Here is a 25,909-nt window from a genome sequence, read left to right as displayed (position 1 = left end):
ACCATCAAGCCCAGCTAATTTTTTATTTTTAGAAGATATGGGGTTTCACCATGTTGGCCAGGCTGGTCTCTTAACTCCTGACCTCAAGTGATCCACCCGCCTTGGCCTCCCAAAGTGCTGGGATTACAGGTGTGAGCCGCTACGCCTGGCCCCTCCAAAATCTCTTGTACTAACTTGTCATTTAAATCAATATTGTACTGTGCAAATTGATTTCTTTGGTTAAGACAGAGTTAACTTGGCTGGGTGCAGTGGCTCACCTGAGGTCAGGAGTTCGAGACCAGCCTGACCAAAATGGTGAAACCTCATCTCTACTAAAGATACAAAAAAATTAGCCGGGCGTGGTGGCAGGCACCTGTAATCCCAGCTACTCGGGAGGCTGAGGCAGGAGAATCCTTTGAACCCAGGAGGCGGACATTGATGGCAGTGAGCTGAGGTCGTGCCATCGCACCCCAGCCTGGGCAACAAGAGTGAAACTCTGTCTCAAAAAAAAAAAAAAAAAAAAAGACAGAGTTAACTCCAGAATTACTTTTAAAATAGAAAATATCCTTCTCAAAGTAATACGTTAAGTCTTATCAGTTAATACCATAGTAGCCATCAATCTACCACACTGTTTTCTAACTTCCCACTCTAACAAATTTTTACTGGGGAAAAGGATCAAAACAAATATCCCAAGGGCTGGTGCTTTCTTACTTCATTTATTTGTTTGTTTGTATTTGAGACAGGGTCTCCCTCTGTCCTCCAGGCTGGAGTGCCAGTGGTACAATTGTGGCTCACTGCAGCCTTGACCTCCTGGCCTCAAGCTATCCTCCCACCTCAGCCTCCCAAGTAGTAGCTGGGACCACAGGCGCATGCCACCACACCTGGCTAATTTTTAAACTTTCTTTTCTTTTTTGTTTTTTTTTGTTTTTGTTTTTGTTTTTTGAGATGGAGTCTTGCTCTGTCACCCAGGTTGGAGTGCAGTGGTGCGATCTCCGCTCACTGCAAGCTCCGCCTCCCGGGTTCGCGCCATTCTCCTGCCTCAGTCTCCCAAGCAGTTGGGACTACAGGCACCCGCCGCCACGCCTGGCTAATTTTATTTTTGTATTTTTAGTAGAGACGGGGTTTCACCGTGTTAGCCAGAATGGTCTCGATCTCCTGACCCCGTGATCCGCCTGCCTCGGCCTCCCAAAGAGCTGGGAATACACGCATGAGCCACCGCACCTGGCCTGATTTTTAAACTTTCTACAGACATGGTGCCTCACTACATTGCCAGGTTGGTCTCAAACTACTGGGCTCAAGCAACCTGCCCACCTCGGCCTCCTGAAGTGCTGGGATTATAGGCATGAGCCACCATGCCCACCCTGGGCGCTGTCTTTCTTGCATACTGTTGTATCTTTGGAGCTGGGACAAAGTGGGTCTTAAATAAATAGCCCCAAATAAGTGAATCAAAGATTCAGCTTGGTCAGCTGAGACCTAAGTAGGCTCAGGACAGCAATGCCTTGAGCATGAATGAGTAACTGGGAAAATGTGACAGAGAAGTTCTTTTGGGATTACCTTTATTCAGCTTATGTTCCCTTTTTCATGTAAACATCCAAATACCAGATAAAAGCAAAATTATGACTTCATTCAAAATTATTTTATTAAAGACAAAAATATTTTACTACAATAAATAAAATTCCAGTATTATGAAAATGTTTTGAAATGCCATATAAAGTTCCCCTACTTCAACACATCACTGAAACTTGATGTAATAAGAGCTGAGCTTTAGAAATAGTATAACTGTAATCTGGTTATTAGAATAAAAAGTCTTTGTACATTCAAGGAAAACTGTAAAAGCTTGGTGGCAAAGCTATATTACCAAAACAAAACACTTGAAGTAAACTGTAATTCATATGTAGTTCTAATTTAGTAAACATGGTTTGCATCTACCATTATACAGTATGGATATTCAGCATGACTAGATTAGGGCATAACAGAAATGAAGCCCAGTATTGTAGGTTAAAAGGTTCAAAAATCTGAAGTGTGAAGTACTACAGATTACATTTAAATCAGAAATATTCCACAATCTGAGCCATGCATTGTTACTGAACTTACTAGTCAGTGTTTCTACCACAAAACATTCAGTGAACTAAGGTTATGGTAAAACTGTTTGGGAACCTCTCTCTTCAAACAACTCTGAGGTGAGTCAAACTGACTCCACCCCACAGGGAAGGTTCAGCTTATATGTTTTTTTGTGTGTTTTTTGTGTTTTTTTTTAAGACAGAGTCTAGTTCTGTTGCCTAGGTTGGAGTGCAGTGGTGCAATCTCGGCTCACTGCAACCTCCGCCCCCCAGATTGAAGCGATTTTCCTGACTCAGCCTCCGAAGTAGCTGGGATTACAGGCGTGCACCACCGCACCTGGCTAATTTTTTGTATTTTTAGTAGAGATCTGGTTTCACCACGTTGCACAGGCTGGTCTCGAACTCCTGAGCTCAAGCAATCTGCTCACCTCAGCCTCACAAAGTACTAGGATTACAGGCATGAGCCACTGCGCCCAGCCAGCTTATATGTTTTATGGAGATGGAGATTTCAGATGATTCAGATCTGTCATCTTACAGATGAAAGTCTACAAAATGAATTAGTAATAATTCAACAGGTATTTAATTGAGTGCCTACCACGTGTCAGACACTGTTTTAGAAACTGGGCTTAAAGCAGTGAATAAAACAGAAAAAATTTCTTGCCTTTATGGAGCTTACAACGCAGAGGGGAAGGCAGACAATAAGCAAAATCAATAAGCAAAATGATGACAATAATACAGTGGTGACAGTGCCTGATTAAACAAAAAAGCAAGCAACCAAATTGAATGCTAACCAAAGAATATTCACGTCACTGGGAAGAGCATGGTAAAACTGTCTATGCTTTAGCAGGACACAAACTGGTCAGTTTATCAAGCTTTGCTTTTCTCTTAACTTCTTTGAACCTTTAGTACTCCAAAAGTTTCAAGTTAGGTGTAGAATAATCTCAGGTAAAACTAAAGTTAGAAGTCCTATTCTCAGAATACTAACACATCCTCTGCTGAGCACCATGATAGCCTGACAGACTTCAAACATTAAGGATTCTTTAGGCTGGGTGTGGTGGCTCATGCCTGTATCTTAGAACTTTGGGAGGCAGAGGAGGGAAAATTGCTTGAGTCCAAGAGGTCAAGATCAGCCTGGGCAACATGGTGAGATCCTGCCCCTACAAAAAATAGAAAAATTAGCCGTGCATGGTGGCATATGCCTGTAGTCCCAGTCACTTGGGAGGCTGGAGTGGGAGGATTGCTTGAGTCTGGGAGGTCAAGGCTGCAGTGAGCCATGGTCATGCCACTGCACTCCAGCTTGGGTGACAGAGTGAGAAAGAGAGAAGAGAAGAGAAGAGAAAAGAGAAAAATGAAAAAAAAGGAAAAAAGAAAAAAGATTATTTAACATGACATGGCTACGAGATATATTAAAAAAAACTCTAATAATGTTCCCTAATAAAAATATTATAACTTACTATTTAGGGTATATATTGTTTTCTGGGGACAAGCTTAGAGGGTAAACAGAGCTCAGTGCTGCATTCATTTCTCAGTGATTGTGAGATGCAGGCGCTAATCATTACTATCAATCAAGCTTTCCCACATGTAGAAAAATAAGGTAGCATCATCATCTGTGCTTTAACTTTTATTATTTTGTTTAGAATTTCAGTAAATGAAAATACCATTTTTGGCTAGCTGAAACCCTAACAAACTTGGACACAGCTGACCTGTGCCAAGACAATGGGAAAAATTGGGCTGGAAGTAAAAAGTTTATAAAGGCATGAAAACATTAAATAGAATGAAGACTAAAAACTAATAAGCCTTTTAAGCAAAGACTCTTCCAATTGGTCAGTATGGCACTTGTAGTCACTGCTGTTGCCCAAGTCAGTACCTGGCAAAAGGACAGAAAAGTCCAGTGAATCTGAAGGCAGTTAGCTGTTAAAATACTATACACTGTAAAGCTGTCTGGTGGAATAAATCTGGATTATTTTATGTCTCAGAAAATGTCTACTATCTTTCTTTTCTCAAAAGATTCATCCCTTCACATGCACTCCAAGAGCCTTTCAACACTACTCAAAACAAATCGCCATCAAAACTCTCATTATGAACATTTTCTAAATTAGTTCTTTGCTATAATGGAATTTAGTGTGGATATTCATTTTCAAGAGTTCTAATCACTTAAAAACATGGTGCTACTCTAATTATTAACAAATAAAGTCATAGATCTAGTAGATTTACTAAAAAGGGAATCAGCTGAGTGTGGTGGCTCATGCCTGTAATCCTAGCACTTTGAGAAGCCAAGGCAGGGAGACAGCTTGAGCCCAGGAGTTCGAGACCAGCCTGGGCAACACAGTGCGACCCCATCTCTACAAAAAAATTAAACAATTAGCCAGGCATGGTGGCATACACCTGTGGTCCTGACTACTTGGGAGGCTGAAGTGGGAGGACTGCTTGAGCCCAGGAGGTCGAGGCTGCAGTGAGCCATGCACTCCACCCTGGGTGACAAAGCAAGACCTTGTTTCAAAAAATGGGGGGTGGGTGAGAATCGATATATGGTAAGAGGTAAAAAATGTCATATCCCCACAATGATCATGAACATGTTCTCAAACTTATCAAGTACTCAGCTCCATGATTACTCATCTTCTTAAACTCTAAATACTCCACTGAGATATATTATCTGAAACAAAGACTAAGAAATTAAGTTGGTAGTCATATTCTAAATTCTAAATTTTTAGACCCAAATAAAAAATGCTTTTATATTTTTGAGAGATGGAATTTCACTCTTTTTGCCCAGGCTGGAGTGCAATGGTGTGACCTTGGCTCACCGCAACCTCTGCCTCCTGGGTTCAAGCGATTCTCCTGCCTCAGCCTCCGGAGTAGCTGGGATTACAGGCATGCGCCACCAGGCCTAGCTAATTTTGTATTTTTAGTAGAGACAGAGTTTCTCCACGTTGGTTAGGCTGGTCTGGAACTCCCGACCTCAGGTGATTCGCCTGCGTCGGCCTCTCAAAGTGCTGGCATTACAAGTGTGAGCCATTGCGCCCGGCCAAAAAATTCTTATTAAAAAATTCGAAGTCGGCCAGGCACGGTGGCTCACGCCTGTAATCCCAGCACTTTGGGGGCCGAGCTGGTCCTGATCACGAGGTCAGGAGTTCAAGACCAGCCGGACCAACATGGAGAACCCCATCTCTACTAAAAATACAAAAAAATTAGCCGAGTGTGGTGGCGCATGCCTACAATCCCAGCTACTCGGGAGACTGAGGCAGGAGAATCGCTTGAACCCAGGAGGTGGAAATTGCGGTGAGCCAAGATCACACCACTGCACTCTAGCCCAGGCAACAATGTGAGACTCCATCTCAAAAAAAAAAAAAAAACAAAAAAAAAAAACACACACAAAGTCCTTTAATCACAATTACTAATCGTGTGGCCTTGAGTAAACTGCTTAATCCAATCTCATCAAAATGGGAAAATTAAAGCACCTAACTTTAGAACTGCTGTGAGGATTAAATGAGTTAATACATGTTCACAGTAGTATCTGCCACTTAGTAAATCCCCAATAAATGCCCCCAAACACCACATTCTCAAAAAACTCTCTTGACGTAGAGACTCCAGACCACATGCCTTTTTACTAGGGAGAGAAAAGGCATATTGGCAAACTGTAACCACCTTCATCTGGTATATAATACAGAAAATCCTCATGTAGAGCTTTAGACACTTTCCCTCCTACCATTCACATATTAAGGAAGATAATTCAAAGAGCTTTTATCTACTTCAAAGTCTTAGGTGATGCAACGTCTGAATACGTTGGTACAAACCAAATGCCTATGGCATCCCAAGAATTGTGCTAGGTTCTATGCAGATAAAGATGCTTGAGAGCCCAGCCTGGCATAGTGGCTCATGCCTGTAATGTCAACACTCTGGGAGGCCCAGGTGGGAGGATTGCTTGAGCCCAGGAGTTAGATGAGCCTAGGCAAAATAATGAGACAGATCCCTTCTCTATAAAAAATTGTAGGGCCCAGCGCGGTGGCTCACGCCTGTAATCCCAGCACTTTGGGATGCTGAGGCAGGTGGATCACCTGAGGTTGGGATCTCGAGACCAGCTTGACCAACATGGAGAAACCCTGTCTCTACTAAAAATACAAAACTAGCCGGGAGTAGTGGTGCATGCCTGTAATTCCAGCTACTCAGGAGGCTGAGGCAGGAGAATCACTTGAACCTGGGAGGCAGAGGTTGTGGTGAGCTGAGATCGTGCCATTGCATTCCAGCCTGGGCAATGAGAATGAAAACTCCGTCTCAAAAATAAAATTTTTTGTTTTAAATTAGCTTGGTGTGGTGGCACACGCCTGTGGTTCCAGCTACTCAGGAAGCTAAGGTGGGAGGACTGCTTGAGCCTGGAAAGTTGAGGCTGCAGTGAGCCCTAATTGACCCACTGCACTCCAGCCTGGGCAACAGAGTGAGACCCTGTCTCAAAAAAAAATAACAAAAAAACAAACAAAAAACCCAAAAAACAAAACCAAAAACCCCACAAGAGAACTCAACATATAAGAAATTCTAAGCCAACGCTGAAAGATAAATAACTTTTCCTTTTTTTTTGAGACAGTCTCAGTCTCACTCTGTCGACCAGGCTGGAGTGCAGTGGCCTGATGTCAGCTCACTGCAACCTCCACCTCCCCGGTTCAAGTGATTCTCATGCCCCAGCCTCCTGAGTAGCTGGGACTAGAAGCGTGCACCACCATGCCCAGCTAATTTTTGTATTTTTAGCGGAGATGGGATTTTGCCATGTCGGCCAGGCTTGTCTCAAATTCCCGACCTCAAGTGATCCACCCGCCTCGGCCTCCCACAAGTGCTGGGATTACAGACGTGAGCCACCACACCCAGCCAGTAAATTTTCCTCAACAAAATGTTTCACAAATGATCTTTACCACCAGCAGGGTCAAAGCATATTTTAGTTCAATGTACAACCAGCTGAACAATTTAATAACCGAGCACAAAGACAGCCTTTGGCACAATTTTTCACAATCCCTCTCAAACTTAAGAGCAACTACTAGTTCTTCATGGGCTTTATCTCTGATTTACTGCTTCAGAACTTCCTAAGGAGGACAGAGCTCAGGAATCTGTATTACAAGTTTCCCAGGCAACGAAACTGGTTTCAGAACCACAGCCTTAATACATTTGGTATGTGTTGGAGAGCAGAAAGATAAGGGCCATACTTCAGAGCTCTAGTCCCATAAAAATCCCACAGGAGGAGCCACTGTCACGGCTTCTCCTCACATAGATGGGCTTGCACAACTTAAGAGTACCAAGGCATACAGCAGGAGCGGTCTTCCCGTGCCTACTTTAAACACTTCCATATACTAATTCTAAAGTACAGTAATTCTGCATTTTTATTGGAATAAGGAAAAAAACACATCTGACTAGAAAATCTGGTATGGGAATTGAGGAAGAAATTTCTCTCTTTTATGCCTAGAGTATTTTATCTTTCAGAGCAAGATGGGGAGTTTAAAGTAACATGATACAAAAAAAACAAAAAAACTACAATGTCTAAGACTGGGCACAGTGGTGCCCGCCTGTAGTCCCGGCTACTCAGGAGGCTGAGGCGGGAAGATTGCTTGAGTCCAGGAGTTTGAGACCATCCTGGGAAACACAGTGAGACCACATCTCTTAAAAAACAAAGAAACAACCAATAAAAAATACTTATGAGTAAATACATTTGAATTGAAAACCCTTCATACACTGTTTATTCTGCTTCTTTTTCCCCAAAGTGTCTCTTAGATAAAGATTTAGTACTCATCTATTCAAGTACTTATAACTTAATTACTAAAAACAAAATGTGATCTATAATTAAGGAATAAGGAATGTTATATCCTATATCAAAGAGTTCTTCCTAAAAAGAGTAAATAGTTTAAAATTAGGTTATAGTTACCATGTGATTAATTACCTGCTCACCTAAGAAATTCATTACTTTTTACTAAAAGGATATCTATAACATGGAATAACTATATACATCAGTGAAGAATGGGTGCCAGCCTGTAGTAGCCACTAACTTACTTTTTCATATCCATACTATGCATATTCATTTGAGGGAGGTTTGAAATATTCAGGTATAGGTTTTCCTACACTTGAATTTTCTCATGTTCACAAAACAAGACAAATTCGTGCAAAACAGTATCAACAACTCGCAGCCACAGCATCAAAATAGGAAGTTAGCCAGCAGACATTCTGCAGCCAAGCTAGATCCTAAACAAAACGTCTCTTTTGTACAAAGAAAAATGTTTTTCTTTTTTTTTTTTAAAAAAAAGGCTGTAACTGGCAAATTTATTTTTTCCTCAATGCTTGCCCCCAAAGTTCAGGGTTGTAACTTCCTATTCCAGATGCCTACTGCATTAGTCAAATTGAATGCAAGCATTCATTAATGCAATGCTTCCAATGCGGCATGGTGGATGGATCCTCTCTTTCCAATCTCATTTTCACCTACTTTTCTTCCAATGTTTTCTAAAGAAACAGTATTTTCTAGCTTCCACTCTCAAGGGTTTTGAAAAGTAAAACAAAATTTCAGTTTGATTTTGATTTTGTTGGAGGGAGCATATACCCCAGATGATACTAAATTATATCACTAATAGTGATAATATGGTCAAAACAATGGTATCTGCCTCTTCTGCTGTCATGATTTTAATACTAACTTCAAAATGCCATCTCTAAAAAGAAGTCTAAACCCTAAAATACAGCTAGTTTATTTGATCATCTTTATTATAGGTACAGCAGTTATGACCACGGCTTTGGCATCCTCCCTCTATCACTTACTTGCTGTGTTACCTTGAGCAAGTGATTTCACCATTTTCAAGTCATTTCAATTGGTAAAAGAGCTAGTCCCTTCCCTTCATAGAACTGCTTATGAAGATTAAATGAGATGATTCATGTGAAGTTTACTGGGCATAGTAAAAGTTCAATAAAAATTAGCCACATACTACATCTATACTTCTGTCAATATCTTTGTATGTTTTATGAAGTACAGGAAAACATCATTAAAATGTAATGCACTATTTTGAAACTCTCAGGGATTAGGCTGAAATATAACTGTTGCTTGATGGAAAAAGGAAACCATAAGCAAAAGACTGCAAGGACAAGGACTACTCAGGGGTACAACTTATTGAAGAAGGAACTGATTATTCCACTGACATTCTAACTAGAAATCTATTCATATCAAAAGTTTAACTTCCTAGCTTATGTAGCTGTATTCTCAAAGCAGTACAACTTAGTAAATATCACAAAATTTACTTTTAAAAACTTTAACTGCCTTTAACTCAGTCTGAATCAATGACATTTTTTATACATGCATCTACCTGAAACCCAATAATGATAAATATGTATTTCAGGACAAAAAAAAAAGTCATTCTTAAATCTTAACATGTCCTATTTAGGCCAGGTATGGTGGCTCATGCCTGTAATCCCAGCACTTTGGGAAGCCAAGGTAGGAGGACCGCTTGTGCTCAGGAGTTCAGCCTGGGCAACCTAGTGAGACCTTGTCTCTATTTTTTTTTTAAGTCCTATTATTACTACATATTGCTTAATATGATTGGGGTATATAAAAATAGACACAATTTCCCTAAGGCTAGATAGCTAAGGTATATGAAGCCAAAGAAATTAGTTGGGTTAGTGTCAGTGACGGACTCAAAGTGCATGCTGGTGGCAGCAGTCACTTTCAAAGGCCTGTGTGGAAGTGGACTGTTCCCAGAGCCCTCATCTCCATTCAGGGTTTTAATACAGTTAACCAACTATGTATCAACAGCTTCCTCTTCCCTTATTTTTACTAAGGCAGACTGGAAGCTACCGGTCTTGGCAACCCTAGAAAACAACTAATCATCTGCCAAGGTGTTCCTTCAAACAACTGAACAGGCTAACCTCTAGACTGCCAATGATGTAGGGCCCCACTGGGCTACTTTTCTATCATGTGTTTTGTTTATTTGTTTGTTGCAGGAGAAAATGCTACTAATAGAAGTTAAATGAAACCCATTCGAGGATAGGGCATTCTTTTGTTTTGTTTTTGAGACGGAGTTTTGCTCTTTCGCCCAAGCTGGAGTGCAATGAATAGCGTGATCTCGGCTCACTGCAACCTCTGTCCCCCGGGTTCAAGTGATTCTCCTGCCTCAGCCTCCCGAGTAGCTGGGATTACAGGTGCCTGCCACCACACCTGGCTAGTTTTTGTATTTTTAGTAGAGACGGGATTTTGCCATGTTGGCCAGGCTGGTCTCGAACTCCTGACGTCAGGTGATCCGCCTGCCTCAGCCTCCTAAAGTGCTAGGATTACAGGTGTGAGCCACCGTGCACAGTCGGATAGGGCATTCTTAATTACCTTTCTACAATAAGACTATTCTCAATCTACGTTGGTCAAAAAAATTTTTTTGTAGGCAAAAAGGAATAAGTGTATGCTGTCTTACAAATTCTAATACACACTGTGAAACTGAAGCCTATTAAAACATTCATTTTTAATTTAAATCCTTTTTATTTACCTCCCTTCTACTTGAGTGTACATGTAAGTGTTGTTAACCAGGGATTAAAATAATTTTTAAAGCTATGACAGTTATCTTTTCAACGTTATACATTAGGTATGTAAGCCATGGGTTACACTGTTACACCGCTTAGAGTATCAACTATCCCTTTTCTATATGAAAAAAGTGGCTTGGCCTGGCGACGTGACTCATGCCTGTAATGCCAGCACTTTGGGAGGCCAAGGCAGGCGAATCACTTGAGTTTAGGAGTTTGAGTCCAGCCTGGTCAACATGGTGAAACCCCGTTTCTACTAAAAATGCAAAAATTAGCTGGGCATGGTGGTGCACGCCTATAATCCCAGCTACTCAGGAGGCTGAGGCAAAGAGAACTGCTTGAGCGATTCTTGGGTGGAGGTTGCACTGAGCTGAGATCACACCAATGCACTCCAGCCTGGGCGACAGAGTAAGACTCCATCTCAAAAAAAAAGAAGAAAAAAGAAAAGAAAAAAAATAGTGACTTAAGGTTAGAACGTATTCTTAAAGATCTGAAATACTTACAAGAGAGGAAATAATTATTTGTTCTATTTATACCATATTTTTCTTCCACAGTAGAATAATTTAATACCTATTTGCTTAAATTATTAAGTTTCTCATGAGAAAAAAAAATCCTTAAAAATAAAAATATTGTCAAGTTCCAAATGTCAAGAACAATATAACTACTTCATATGTTTGAGTTACTTTCTAACATTAACAAAATTTCTATCTTTTAATGTAAACATGTTAATTTCAGAGGTCATTATTTGGCCCACAAGATACCCAAATTCACACAATGAGGCACATTATAAAGGAATTGGGGGTTCTAATGTCATCAGTTTAAATTAAAACAAATTGTCGGCCAGGTGTGGTGGTGGCTCATGCTTATAATCCCAGCACTGTGGATGGCTGAGGTGGAAGGACTGGCTGAGCCAGACTGGCTGAGGAGTTCGAGACCAGCCTGGGCAACACAGCAAAATGTCTCTACGAAATAAAAATTAAAAAATTAGCAGGGCATGGTGGCATGTGCCTGTAGTCCCAGCTACTCAGAAAGCTGAGGTGGGGGGATCGCTTGAACCCAGGAGATTGAGGCTGCAGTGAACTATGAATGTGCCATTGCCCTTCAGCCAGGGTGACAGAGTGAGACCCTATCTCAAAACAACAACAACAAAAAATTAAATTTAAAAAAAAAATTCCCTACCATGTTTCCTAAGAAGCAGATTTAACCAGGCAAAAGTTTTACTAATTTTTTTTAAATCCCATTATGTTTTTATTCTTATAAGTCTTTTGCAGCTAGAGAACTCGACCTGTAACAACAAACTGTTTGCACAAGACTTCTTAAATCTATCAATCTATCTAGTGATTTTAATTACTTTTTCCTCTTTTAAAATAAAGGTTCTCAATTGACCTATATTTGGGTCTAGTAAAAACAGCGCAAATGAAATAATACTTTATTATTAGTATAAATTGATGAAGCACATAGTACCCTCTCTTTCAGCTTCTTGGCAATGTTGCCTCCACAAACTGATTCCCTTCCCTACAGATTGACAGATTAAAAACAAAACAAAACAAAACAAAGCCACAACTCAATCTCTAGGACAAGAAGCCTTGCTTGCCAAAAGTCACATAACTGACTTGTTCAATGTTTGTAGGCAATTTGGAACTAGCCTAGCTTTTATGACGTGTCTCAGATAAATTCACATTAAAATACTCTAGCTAGGCTGGTATTTTTCTAGTTCAGTGGAAGCACACTTTTATACTGTTTTTCCAATCTGCTACCTCTGTAAACCAGTTTCATAGCTCCAAAACAATATATTAAATGCATTCTAGGGGTTGGGTGTTTCCTGAGCCACAATTTTGTTGCTGGTGGTGGTGGTGGTGACACAGGGTCTTGCTCTCTCACCCAGTGGGGAGTGCAGTGGCATGATCATTGCTCACTGCAACCTCCAGCCCCTGGGCTCAAGCAATCCTCCCACCTCAGCCTCCTGAGTAGCTGGGACTACAGGCATGCACCACCTATGCCCGGATATTTTTTGTAGACACAGGGTTTCACCATGTTGCCCAGACTGGTCTCAAACTCATGAGTTCAAGTGATCTGCCCGCCTTTGCCTCCCAAAGTGCTGAGATTACAGGTGTGAGCAACTGCACCTGGCCTCTGAGCCACAATTCTATCTGCTCCAAATTCTGGTGGGCAAGTTTTTAATTTTAAAGAAATACTCAAAACTACTCCTGAAGTTTATGCTATGTTACAGGGTCCACCCAGCCTCATTTTACTTTATTAACCATTACACGAAACCCACTGGAAACTGCTAAATAGAAAGAATCAGCTTGTAATTAGTTTTTATTTTAGGGGATTTGGGGCAATAGAAGACTTGTGCCTCGTATCCCCAGTTACAGCCTCTTTCTCAACATTTTTCTTTTACCAATGCACACAAAAAAATTACAGACTTGCCTTGTGAGGTCGAAAATAGAGATACAGGCTGAGAGGAAGAGGAAGAAACAAAGGAATCTGAAAGAAAATATACAGCATGAGAATATGACAACCTCACACAGGAATTTTAACTTTAACTTTCTTTTTGATGGGGAGGAAGAGCCAAGCATCATAATTTCATTGGGTTTAACAAGGAGGAAAACTCAAATCTTTATTTCCAATTATTGTTTTCACTCACCTGGTAGCAAAACCTTATTTTATTTTCAAGATGCATTTCTAAAAGTTAATCCATTCATTTTTTTTTTTTTTTTTAGTCAAACATTCTCACCTTCAAAAAAAGAAAAGAGGAACCCCTAGCATTTTACATTAAGCACAACCTCAAGAACAGATGCTGCTGCTCTGCTACTCTGTGTGGGAAGGGGAAAATAAGTATCTGAATACTAATTAATATTTGCTTTTAACCATTCCTGGATGCATTTTGAGGAGTTAAGTCACTAATATAAGCATTTAAAAATATCTAATTGGCAAATATGCAAAGTTGACCCTAAATATTTTTTTAAAAATCACAATTAATCCATGGGGAAAACAGGACTACATGAGAAATCTATCTTCTAAAATTATACTCCTCTAGGCTGGGCGTGGTGGCTCACATCTGTAATACCAGCACTTTGGGAAGCTGAGGCAGGTGGATCACCTGAGGTCAGGAGTTCGAAATCAGCCTGGCCAACATGGTGAAACCCCGTCTCTACTAAAAATACAAAAATTAGCCAGGCGTGGCAGTGCACGCCTGTAATCCCAGCTACTCACGAAGCTGAGGCAGGAGAATCACTTGAACCCGGGAGGCAGAGTTTGCAGTGAGCCAAGATCGTGCCACTGCACTCCAGCCTGGGCAATAGAGTGAGACTCCTTCTCAAAAAAAAATTAATTAATTAATTAAATAAAATTATACTCCTCTAATTCAGCAACATGTATCAAAATTTAAAATGCACATATTCTCCTCCCAGTCCCCCTGCACAATACTAACTCTACAGTTACACTTCTAAGAATATATACTATGGACATATTTGCATACATGTACAAAGATATGTGTTGCCAGGCGTGGTGGCTCATGCTTGTAATTCCAGCACTTTGGGAGGCTGAGGCAGGCGGATCACGAGGTCAGGAGATCAAGACCATCCTGGCTAACACGATGAAACCCCGTCTCTATGAAAAATACAAAAAATTAGCCAGGCGTGGTGGCGGGCGCCTGTAGTCCCAGCTACTCGGGAGGCTGAGGCAGGAGAATGGCGTGAACCCAGGAGGCAGAGCTTGCAGTGAGCCGAGATCACGCCACTGCACTCCAGCCTGGGAGACAGAGTGAGACTCCGTCTCAAAAAAAAAAAAGAAAAAAAATATGTGTATGAAGATATTCATAAAAGCTCTGGTTATAAATATTAGGAATACTCTAAAGTTACACCTATCACTTGCTTTGGCAACACATATACTAAAATTGGAGGGATACACAGAAGACTAGCATGGCCCCTAAAGTTTTTTTTTTTAAAGTTACATGCAAACTATGAAACACTTGCTGCCATGAAAAAGAATGAGGTACAGCTATACCTTGGTATCTGAGGGGGATTGGTTCTAAAACCACCACCCCCCACCACTAAAATCTGAAGATGCTCAAGTCCTATGTATAAAATGGCATAGTATTTGCATATAACCTACACACATCATCCCTTACACTTTAAGTATTCTTTAGACACCTAATACAACGTAAATGCTATGTAAATAGTTGTTATACTGTATTGTTTTTAAAAATTGTGTTTTTTTAATTGTTGTTTTTTAAAAAAATATTTTTGGTCCACAATTGGTTGAATCCACAGATGTAGAACCTGAGATAAGGTAGGCTAAGTGTATACGCAGACATAGTCCATCTACGAATTAAACTCAAAAAGCAAAGTGCAGGCCAGGCGCAGTGGCTCACACCTGTAATCCCAGCACTTTGGGAGGCCGAGGCAGGCAGATCACGAGGTCAGGAGGTTGAGACCATCCTGGCTAACACGGTGAAACCCCGTCTCTACTAAAAATACAAAAAATTAGCTGGGCGTGGTGGCGGGCACCTGTAGTCCCAGCTACTCAGGAAGCTGAGGCAGGAGAATGGCGTGAACCCAGGAGGCGGAGTTTGCAGTGAGCCGAGATCACGCCATTGCACTCCAGCCTGGGCAACAGAGCAAGACTCCGTCTCAAAAAAAAACCAAAACAACAAAAACAAAGTGCAGTGTGCTTAAAAAGCAGTGTGCTCCCATTTGTTAAGTAACAAAGGGACGGCCGGGCACAGTGGCTCATGCCTGTAATCCCAGCACTTTGGGAGGTGGAGGCAGATGGATCATGAGGTCAGGAGTTCAAGACCAGCCTGGCCAACATGGTGAAACTCTGTCTCTACTAAAGATACAAAAAATTAGCCAGGCGTGGTGGCACGTGCCTGTAATCCCAGCTACTCCGAAGGCTGAGGCAGGAGAATCACTTGAACCCGGGTGGCAGAGGTTACAGAGAGCTGAGATCACGCCATTGCACTCCAGCCTGGGCGACAGGGCGAGACTCTGTCTCAAAAAAAAAAAAAGAAAAAAACAAAAAAAACAAAAACCAAAAACACAAAAAAAAACACACACTAAGAACATAAAATGACTTTTTCAATAAAAATGATGAAAAAAGAATAAAAAAGCCATGTGAAAAACAAAACCCTCCAAAATTGTCCCTAAATACTGAACTTTACATATTAACTCCCTTTTATCTTGCAATTATAAAAATGTTTTCACAAATATTAGAAATATATTTAAGCTAGAAGATTGCTTTAAAGGACTGGGCTATAGCTATAAGTACTAATTCATGAAAACTATTTAGTTTCAAATATAAAGCTGCTTTTTAATTATATGAAAATGAAGTACCACATTTACTCCTACAAATTAAAAAATTGTCCTTTCCTTATTTATTTATTTTTGAGACAAAGTTTCACTCTGCTGCCCAGTGCACTGACATGATCACAGCTTACTGCATCCTTGACCTCCTGGGCTCAAGTGATCTTCCTGCCTCAGCCTCCCGAGTAGCACTGACTACAGGTGTGCACCACTACGCCCAGATAATTTTTTATTTTTTTCTGGAGACAGGTGTCACCATGTTGCTTAGGCTGGTCTTGAACTCCTGGGCTCAAGCAGTCCTCCCACTCAGCCTCCCAAAGTGCTGCGATTACAAGCATGAGCCACCATACCCAGGTCTAAGTGATACTTTAATCAAGGGTAGCTCTCTTGCTCCTGTTTTTGCCATGTGACATGCCTGTGCCCCCTGTGTCTTCTGCATGATTGGAAGCTTCCTGAAGCCTCCCCAGAAACTGAGGAGCCTCCGGCACTTTGCTCCCTATAAAGCCTGCAGAACTGTTCACAAATAGAGAGAAATTTTACTCTCTGGCTCATACCCTGAGTTTCATTATACTTTATGTAGATGATTTAAATAAAATATGGGACTTTTTAGCTGATTAAATTTAGAAATTGAGAAGATATTGAAAGATATTCTAGAATGAGCTATCAAGACACACAAAGACATGAAGGAACCTTAAATGCTTATTGGTCTGTGAAAGAAGCCAGTATGAAAGGGCAACATACTGGCCCAGTCCAACTATATGACATTCTGGAAAAGAGCTGTACATTTGATATCAGGAAAAAAACAGAAACAACAAAACAATATCAATACTTCAAACAGCAAGGGTTTAGAAAGTATAAAAATTTGGAAGAGAAGTACTGTAAGAAACAAATTATATATGAGCACTAAAAGCTGAAAATTCTTTTTTTTTTTTTTTTTTTTTGAGAAGGAGTCTCGCTCTGTCACCAGGATGGAGGGCAGTGGCGCAATCTCGGCTCACTGCAACCTCTGCCTCCTGGGTTCAAGCGATTCTCCTGCCTCAGCCTCCTGAGTAGCTGGGACTACAGGCGCGCACCACCACACCTGGCTAATTTTTTGTATTTTAGTAGAGACAGGGTTTCACCATGTTGGCCAGGATGGTCTCGATGTCCTGACCTCGTCATCCGCACGCCTCAGCCTCCCAAAGTGCTGGGATTACAGGTGTGAGCCACCAAGCCTGGCCTGAAAATTCTTATCAGGATACACAGTGACCAATGAAGAAGATCAAATAAAAAATAACAAATTTCAATTAATCCTTTACTTCTCAGGAGGCTGAGGTGGAAGGACCATTTGAGCCTAGGAGAGGGCAGTTGCAGTGAGCTGAGATCATGCCACTGCACTCCAGCCTGGGTGACAAAGTGAGACTCCATCTCAAAAAAAAAATAAAAAGGATGGGGGCAGGGAAACAGGTCAGGTGAGGTGGCTCACGCCTGTAATCCCCACACTTTGGGAGGCTGAGGCAGGTGGACCGCTTGCGCCCAGGAGCTCAAGACCAGCCTGGGCAACATGGTGAGATCCTGTCTCCACAAAAAATTAAAAAAAAAAAAAAAATTAGCTGGGTGTGGTGGCATGAGCCTATAGTCCCAGCTACTTGGAAGGCTGAGGTGAGAGGATTATTTGAGGCCAGGAAGCTGAGGCTGCAGTGAACCGTGATCACACCACTGTACTCCAGCCTGGGCAACAGAGTGAGACCTTATCTAAAAAAAAAAAAAGTAAAAGAATCATGTTTTCCTATCTCTATGTTTCCAGATGGATCCATTTCTACATGCATTTACTATCAACATTAAATCTCTGCCAATGATGCGTTTAAATCCCAACAAACCTGAAAAACCAAATACTTCAAGCCCAATGCCAAAGAAGAGCCTATGAGCATGCCAGCTGTTTGCCTTTTCACCTTCACCTAACACCACTCCCTCCTAATGGAAAATTTCAACATGCAAATTGTTATGCAGATGCAGAACACAGATAACTGGTAATGGCTGGAACAATATTCCATGAGGTTTCTAACTTACAAAACCACATTGTATTCATATTCTGTATTTGTGTCACAGGGAACTGAACCCCAGAATGATCTTAATCCTCAAATGCCATTAATGAAACCATTTTCATTAAGTAGCGAAGTCCAGGACCTGTGTTAGTACTGGTAATACAGTGCCCACAAGTAGCTGAAAATCAAATATGCACCAGTAAAACTGTATGAGTTGTGCGAATGCAGCAGAGACAGCCACTATGGTAAATTAAGAATGTTTCAGAAGAGGTGGTAAGCTTGGTCTTAAAGATTTAAGTTCATGAGGTGAACAAGGAAGGGAAAGGCATTCTGGGGAGAAGGAACAATTGGCCAGATTCCAAATGGCTTTAAATGCCATGTAATCTGGATTATATCCTTTGTGTAATAAGGAATCACTGAAGGTTTTTAAGTAAGGGTGTGACAATATCACGTGTTTTAGAAAGAACTCTGGCAGCAGGGTAGAGCATGGACGGAACTGAAAAGCTACTGCATAATCTTGGCAAGAGATAAGGGCTCGCACTAAGGCAGTGAGGATGGGAATGAGAGGACTGCTGACAAGAGAGAAGACAGGTCTTGAGACCATCTGCCTGGATGTTGAAGACTGGAGAAGTAAAAGATCACTGAGGGACTAAATGAAATGCCATGGTTGGGAACACAGAGGAATTCTTTTTTTTTTTTTTTTTTTTTTTTTGAGAAGGAGTCTCAGCTCTGTCGCCCGCCCAGGCTGGAGTACTGTGGTGTGATTTCAGCTCACTGCAACCTCCGCCTCCCAGGTTCAAGTGATTCTCATGCCTCAGCCTGCCGAGTAGCTGGGATTACAGATGCACGCTACCACACACGGCTAATTTTTGTATTTTTAGTAGGGGTTTTGTATTTTTAGTGGGGTTTCACCACGCTGGCAGGCTGGTCTCAAACTCCTGACCTAAAGTGACCCGCCCACCTTGGCCTCCCAAAGTGTTCGGATTACAGGCGTGAGCCACTGTGCCCGGCCAGGAATCCCTTATATTATTAACTTTCAATATAAAAAAGTTGCCTAAGGCACATATAAGTGGCAACTGTTGAACAGGCAGTTCAGTAATAGGCACAGGCTCAGGAGAGAGGTAAATGCCGTAGATAAATATCTGGGAATTAACATTTGGGTGAGAACTGACACCACTGCAGTGAATACCTTCATCCAGGAAGAAATACAGAAGTTTTACAAAAGAATCTTGAGGTATCTCAATATTTAAAGGGGCCAGTGGTAGGAGCTCGGGAGCAGGTGCTGGCAGTCAGTCGGAACAACCTCTCCCAGCCTTGCCTCATGTACAAGACAGTATCTGGAGTCAATGGTTCCTCAGTGATCTTAGATCATGTTAAGTTTCCCAGGTATGCTGAGATTGTCCACTTGATCTTACCAGATGGCATGAAGAGAAATTTTAAAATATGTGTATTTAAAGGGGATCAAGAAAGAAGGACCAGTGAAGAAAACAGAAAGAAGTCAAGAAAGGAAAAAATGGTGCCATTTGGAGAATGCTTTAGAGAATGGTTAAGAGTCAAAGCCATTGAATGGCTAAATTAAGACTATGAAAAACAATCAGACGCAGTAGCTGATGCCTGTAATCCCAGCACTTTGGGAGGCCAAAGCAGGTGGATGGCTTGACCTCAGCAGTTTGAGACCAGCCTGGGCAACATGGTGAAATCCCATCTCTACAAAAAAATACAAAAATTAACCAGGCATGCTGGCTTGCTCCTGTAGTCCCAGCTACTTGGGGGGGGCTGAGCTGAAAGGATCACTTGAGCCCAGGAGGTGGAGGTGGCAGTGAGCTGAGATTGAGCCATGGCACCTGGGCAAGAGTGAGACACTGTTTTAAAGAAAAAAAAAAAAGACTATGAAAAGGGTCACAGAAATTAATTTCGCATTGATGACTAAAATGAGAGTGGTAGAGGGGGAGGGAACAGACACTGAAGACTGAGGAGTGAAGGTAAGTTTAAAAAACACTGAAAACAAAAAGTATGGGAAATACGGTTGATAAAGGGAAGAACTAAAAACTGGGCAGCAGCTATAGGGAGAGGCAATGTTGAGGGAAAGTTTTTTAGAAACGAAAATGACAAGTATATTTACAGAAAGACAGAAAGGAGCCAATAGAAGAAAAAAGTCTGAAAATACATAAAAAAGAAACAATTTTTTCTGGAACAAAGCCCACAAAATTGCTAGAAGATATGGGATTGAAAAAGCACAGGTGGGCCGGGTGCGGTGGCTCTCGCCTGTAATGCCAGCACTTTGGGAGGCCAAGGCGGGCGGGTCACCTGAAGGAAGGAGTTCAAGAACAGCCTGGCCAACATAGTGAAACCCCGTCTCTACTAAAAATACAAAAATTAGCCAGGCGTGGTGGCAGGTGCCCGTAATCCCAGCTACTCAGGAGGCCAAGGTAGGAGAACTGCTTGAACCCAGGAGGCAGAGGTTGCAGTGAGCCAGTATCGCACCATTGCACTCCAGCCCGGGGGACAAGAGTGAAACTTCGTCTCAAAATAATAATAATAATAATAATAATTAGCTGGGTGTGGTGGCACATATCCCAGCTACTTGACTTGGGAGGCTGAGGCAGGAGAATTGCTTGAATCTGGGACGCGGAGGTTGCAGTGAGCTGAGATGGAACCACTGCACCCCAGCCTGGGCGACAGAGCGAGGCTCTATCTCAAAAAAAATAAAAATAAAAAAAAAGCATAAGTGGACCTGCTGAAAATTTAATTCCAATAAATAACCAGTCATTCGTGCAAATATGTGGCTATATAAGATTATTCATCACAATATTCTTATTTTTAAAATTTTCTTAAAATAGCAACGGGGCCGGGCGCGATGGCTCACGCCTGTAATCCCAGCACTTTGGGAGGCCGAGGCGGGCAGATCACGAGGTCAGGAGATCAAGACCACCTTGGCTAACATGGTGAAACCCCATCTCTACTAAAAATACAAAAAATTAGTCGGGTATGGTGGCAGGCGCCTGTAGTCCCAGCTACTCAGGAGGCTGAGGCAGGAGAATGGCGTGAACCCGGGAGGCGGAGTTTGCCGTGAGCCAAGATCACGCCACTGCACTCCAGCCTGGGCGACAGAGCAAGACTCCATCTCAAAAAAAAAAAAAAAAAAAAAAAAAAAAAAAAAAAAAAAAAAAAAGAAAGAAAATAGCAACAGGGGCCAGGCGTGGTGGCTCAAGCCTGTAATCCCAGCACTTTGGGAGGCCAAGGAGGGCGGATCACCTGAGGTCAGGAGTTCGAGACCAGCCTGGCCAACCATGGTGAAACCCTGTCTCTACTAAAAATACAAAAATTAGCTGGGTGTGGAGGCAGGCACCTGTAATCCCAGCTACTCGGGAGGCTGAGGCAGGAGAATTGCTTGAACCCGGGAGGTGGAGGTTGCAGTGAGCCAAGATGGCACCACTGTACTCCAACATGGGCAACAGAGCAAGACTCCGTCTCCAAAAAAAAAAAAAAAATAGTGACAGGGCCCCACTATGTTGTCCAAGCTGGTCTTGAACTCCTGGGCTCAAGCCATCCTCCTACCTTAGCCTCCCAAAGTGCTGGGATTACAGGCGTGAGCCACCGCACCTGGCTTCATCACAATATTCTTTTTTTTTTCCTTTTGAGGCAGAGTCTTGTTCTGTTGCCCAGGCTGGAGTGCAGTGGTGTGATCTCGGCTCACTGCAACCTCCACCTCCCAGGTTCAAGTGATTCTCCTGCCTCAGCCTCCTGAGTAGCTGGGATTACAGGTACGCACCATCACGTCTGGCTAATTTTTCTATTTTTAGTAGAGACGGGGTTTCACCATGTTGCTCCTGACCTCGACATCTGTCCGCCTAAGCCTCCCAAAGTGCTAGGATTACAGGCATGAGCCACCAGGCCCGGCCTCATCACAATATTCTTTAAAATAGGTTTTTTTTTTTAAAGGAAACTTAACAAAGGTCTAATAATTAGACCGTTTAAGTTTCGTATATCCAAACAATAGGATAAGTCATTAACAACTGGGTTGTAGATGGGAATTTATTGACACTAAGAGATGTTCATCGTATTCTAATAAAAAAGAATATTACAAAGGTAATTTTTACTTACTATTTATTATTTTTTAGAGAAGTAAGGTCTCACTCTGTCCTTCTTTCTTGATCCCCTTTAATTTTTCCCTAACACCCCTTTTCTCTTCCCAAGATCCTATCCAGGATACCATATCACATTTTGTCATCATGTCTCCTTAGCCTTTTCTGGACTGTCAGCTTCTCAGACTTCTCTTGACAGTTTTAATAAGACTCTGGTCAGATATTTTACAGAATGTCCCTCAATTTGAATTTGTCAGATGTTTTTCTCATGGTTAGACTGGAGTGATGGCTTTTCAGGAAGAATACCAAGGGCCATGCTCATCACAGCATATCAAGAGTACAGACTATCAACATGACTTATCAACTGATGATGTTAACCTGATCCCTGGCTGAGGTAGTGCTTGCCAGGATTCTCCACCTGGTTGGAGGAAGCAGTACTTCTCCCCACCCTTCGACACTGTACTCTGTGGAAACAAGTCATTAAGCTCATCATCCACCCCTAAAGCGGTGGAGGAGTTAAGCTCCACCTCCTCGAGGGGAGAATCTACATAAACTGGCAGGCTGATTTTTATTTATTCATTTATAGCTAACATAACTACTATAAAAACAGACCAACTAGTTGAAGCTCAGGAATTTCAGGGGAAAAAAAAGAAAAAAAATTATTAATATCTTAGTTCTCAAAATATCTAATGAAATAAATTCAATTTATTTATTGTTGGAAAATAATTACAAACTGATTGGAAGCACCTGAGGGTTAAAGCCCTCTTACATATCTTCGTATCTTTCAGATTGACCAGCATATAGCAGAAATCACAGAATATGGAGGTTTGAATATTACAGGAGCTTCATAAATGTTTGCTGAAACCCAAACTCTAAGAGATTTTTAGATTTAGCTTGTTATTTCAAAACTAGACTGAGTAGTAACTAGTAACTGGACATTTGTCTTATTAATGTAGTAGTTACTAAGACAGCAGTTCCCTCTCATATAAGTCAAAACAGTGCTAATTTCCAAGATGCCCACTCTTCTGTTACATCACTAAAAAGAGCTGGAAAGCTTTCTTTGCACCATTTATTAGAGTAAATGCATATGCAATCTAAGAGGAAGAACAAAGCAGAACTCTTGTTGCAAAAGAAAATTAGAAAGCCTGACAGAAACAAAATGGACTATGTAGATATGAAATTGGTTAAAGGTTGGGCACGGTGGCTCACTCGTGTGATCCCAGCACGTTGGGAGGCTGAGGTGGGAGGATCACTTGAGCTTATGAGGTCAAGATCAGCCTGGGCAACATGGTGAAACCTCGTCTCTAGAAAAATACAAAAAATAGCCACACCTACAGTCCCAGCTACTCCGGAGGCTGAGGTGGGAGGACGGCTTGAGCCCAGGACACGGACGTTGTAGTGAGCCGATATCATGCCACTGCACTCCAGCCTGGGTGACAGAGCCATGCGTTGTCTTAAAAGTAAATTAAAAGGCCAGGCGCAGTGGCTCACACCTGTAATCCCAGCACTTTGGGAGGCCAAAGCAGGAGGATCACCTGAGGTCAGGAGTTCAAGAGCAGCCTGACCAACATGGAGAAACCCCGTCTCTACTAAAAATACAAAATTAGCCGGACGTGGTGGCGCATGCCTGTAATCCCAGCTACTTGGGAGGCTGAGGCAGGAGAATTGCTTGAACCTGGGAGGCGGAGGTTGCAGTGAGCCGAGATCACGCCATTGCACTCCAGCCTGGGCAACAAGAACAAAATTCCATTTCAGAAAAAAAAAAACCATAATTAATTAATAAACTGGTTACAAATATATCTTAATACCCCAGCCTTCTTTTTTTTGAGACAGGGTCTTCTGTCTTCTGTTGCCCAGGATGGAGTGCAGTGGTAGTGCAATCACTGCAGCCTCGACCTTGAGGGCCCAAGTGATACTCCCACCTCAGCCTCCTAAGGAGCTGGGACTACAGGCATATACCACCACACCCAGATTATTTTTAATTTTTGTAGAGATGGGGTTTCATTATGTTGTGCAGGCTGGTTTCAAACTCCTGGGCTCAAGCAATCCTCCCATCTTGGCCTCCCAAAGTGCTGAGATTACAGGCATGAGCCACTGTGCCCGGCCAGAGTCTCTTTCTAATATGCCAGAATGTGGCATTCAAGTGGTTATGAAAAGATGTTTTTCTGGATTAAAGTTGTTAGTAGAAAATACCTACAGTCCAGAAGAAATAAAAGAGGCTAACCTTAAACATATTTCTATTACAGGTACAGTTTTATGGGCTTACAGGAAAACTCTCTCCTCAGCACTTAAATGGATACATCCATTTCCATAGAGGTCTTATAGAAATTACGAATTATAAGCATGTAACAAAGTTTACAATTTGACTTTCAAAAACCAAATGTTCTTAACCTGAAGTTTATGAATGAATTTGACAGCAGTTCATGAACCCTGTGAAAACTATGCAATACTTTTTTTTTTTGAGATGGAGTTTTGCTCTTGTTGCCCAGGCTGGAGTACAATGGTGCGATCTCGGCTCACCACAACCTCGACCTCCCAGGTTCAAGTGATTCTCCTGCCTCAGCCTTCCCAAGTAGCTGGGATTACAGGCATGTGCCACCATGCCCGGCTAATTTTGTATTTTTAGTAGAGATGGCATTTCTCCATGTTGGTCAGGCTGGTCTCAAACTCCTGACCTCAGGTGATCCACCCGCCTTGGCCTCCCAAAGTGCTGGAATTACAGGCGTGAGCCACTGCATCTGGCCACAATACTTTGTTAATATGCATGTTTTTCTGGGAAGAGTTTCTCCACTCATTCTTCCCATAAATATTTATTGAACACCTCTTATGAGCCAAGGGCTTGTTTTAGTTGCTGGACAAAACCAATAAGGAAGCTGGGCATGGTGGCTTATGCCTGTAATCCCAGCACATCAAGAAGCCAAGGAAGGAGGATCTCTTGCACTCAGGAATTCAGTCAAGACCAGCATGGACAATATGGTGAGACCCCATCTCTCTTTTTTTCTTTCTCATTGAACTTTTTTAATAGGTCTCAAAATTCTGTGACAAATTGTGACAAATTTAGTCAAGTTGTTCCCATTAAAACGTACTGATTTTAATAACTTAAAACTGCCACATGACATGCAAAAAAGAAAACCAAAGTGGTCTATAAAAGCATTCCTTCCTTCTGAAGGTGTTTTTTTTTTTTTTGAGACGGAGTCTCGCTCTGTCACCCAGGCTGAAGTGCAGTGGCACGATCTCGGCTTATTGCAACCTCCGCCTCCCAGGTTCAAGCGATTCTCCTGCCTCAGTCTCCCGAGTAGCTGGAACTACAGGCGCGTGCCACCACACCCAGCTAATTTTTTTTTGTATTTTTAGTAGAGACAGGGTTTCACCATGTTAGCCAGGATGGTCTCCATCTCCTGACCTCGTGATCTGTCTGCCTCAGCCTCCCAAAGTGCTGGGATTACAGGCATGAGCCACCGCGCCCGGCCAGGGGGTTAGGTTTTAACATATGATTTGGCCGGGTTGCAGGGGTGGGGACATAAACATTGAGTCTACTGCAATGAGAGAAGAGCATTCTAGGCAGAGTGAACAGCAAATAAAACCCCGAGGTAGAGGGTTATTTCTGGTGTAAAGAACAAGGAAACCTGGGCACAGTGGCTCATGCCTGTAATCCCAGCACTTTTGGAGGTCGAGGTTGATGGATGACTTGAGGTCAGGAGTTCAAAACCAGTCTGACCAACATGGTGAAATCCTGTCTCTACTAACAATACAAAAATCAGCCAGGCATGGAGGTGCGCACCTGTAATACCAGCTACTTGGGAGGCTGAGGTGAGAGGATTGCTTGAACCTGGGAGGCAGAGGTTGAAGTGAGCCAAGATCGCGCCACTGCACTCCAGCCTGGGCAACAGAGTGAGACAAGGAGGCCAGTATGGTTGAAGCCAGGTGAGAAAGGGGGA

At 42.1% G+C, this 25,909-nt stretch overlaps 1 protein-coding gene across 7 annotated transcripts in view; it reads right to left on the bottom strand.

Moving 5' to 3' along the window:
* RTN3 (reticulon 3) overlaps window positions 1–25,909 on the bottom strand; it is a 79,867-nt gene that overhangs the window by 42,533 nt on the left and 11,425 nt on the right. For 4 of the 7 annotated variants that reach the window (XM_054661118.2, XM_009460452.5, XM_009460453.5 and 1 more), the window contains exon 2: window positions 12,987–13,043. In XM_054661118.2, coding sequence (XP_054517093.1) covers window positions 12,987–13,043 — 57 coding nt within the window. 7 annotated transcript variants of the gene reach the window in all.

Source organism: Pan troglodytes, chromosome 9, assembly GCF_028858775.2.
Source record: "Pan troglodytes isolate AG18354 chromosome 9, NHGRI_mPanTro3-v2.0_pri, whole genome shotgun sequence".
NCBI classification, from domain to species: Eukaryota; Metazoa; Chordata; class Mammalia; order Primates; family Hominidae; genus Pan; species Pan troglodytes.
The sequence above is the reverse complement of the archived record's forward strand: the minus strand, read 5'-3'. Positions and strand labels throughout refer to the sequence as shown.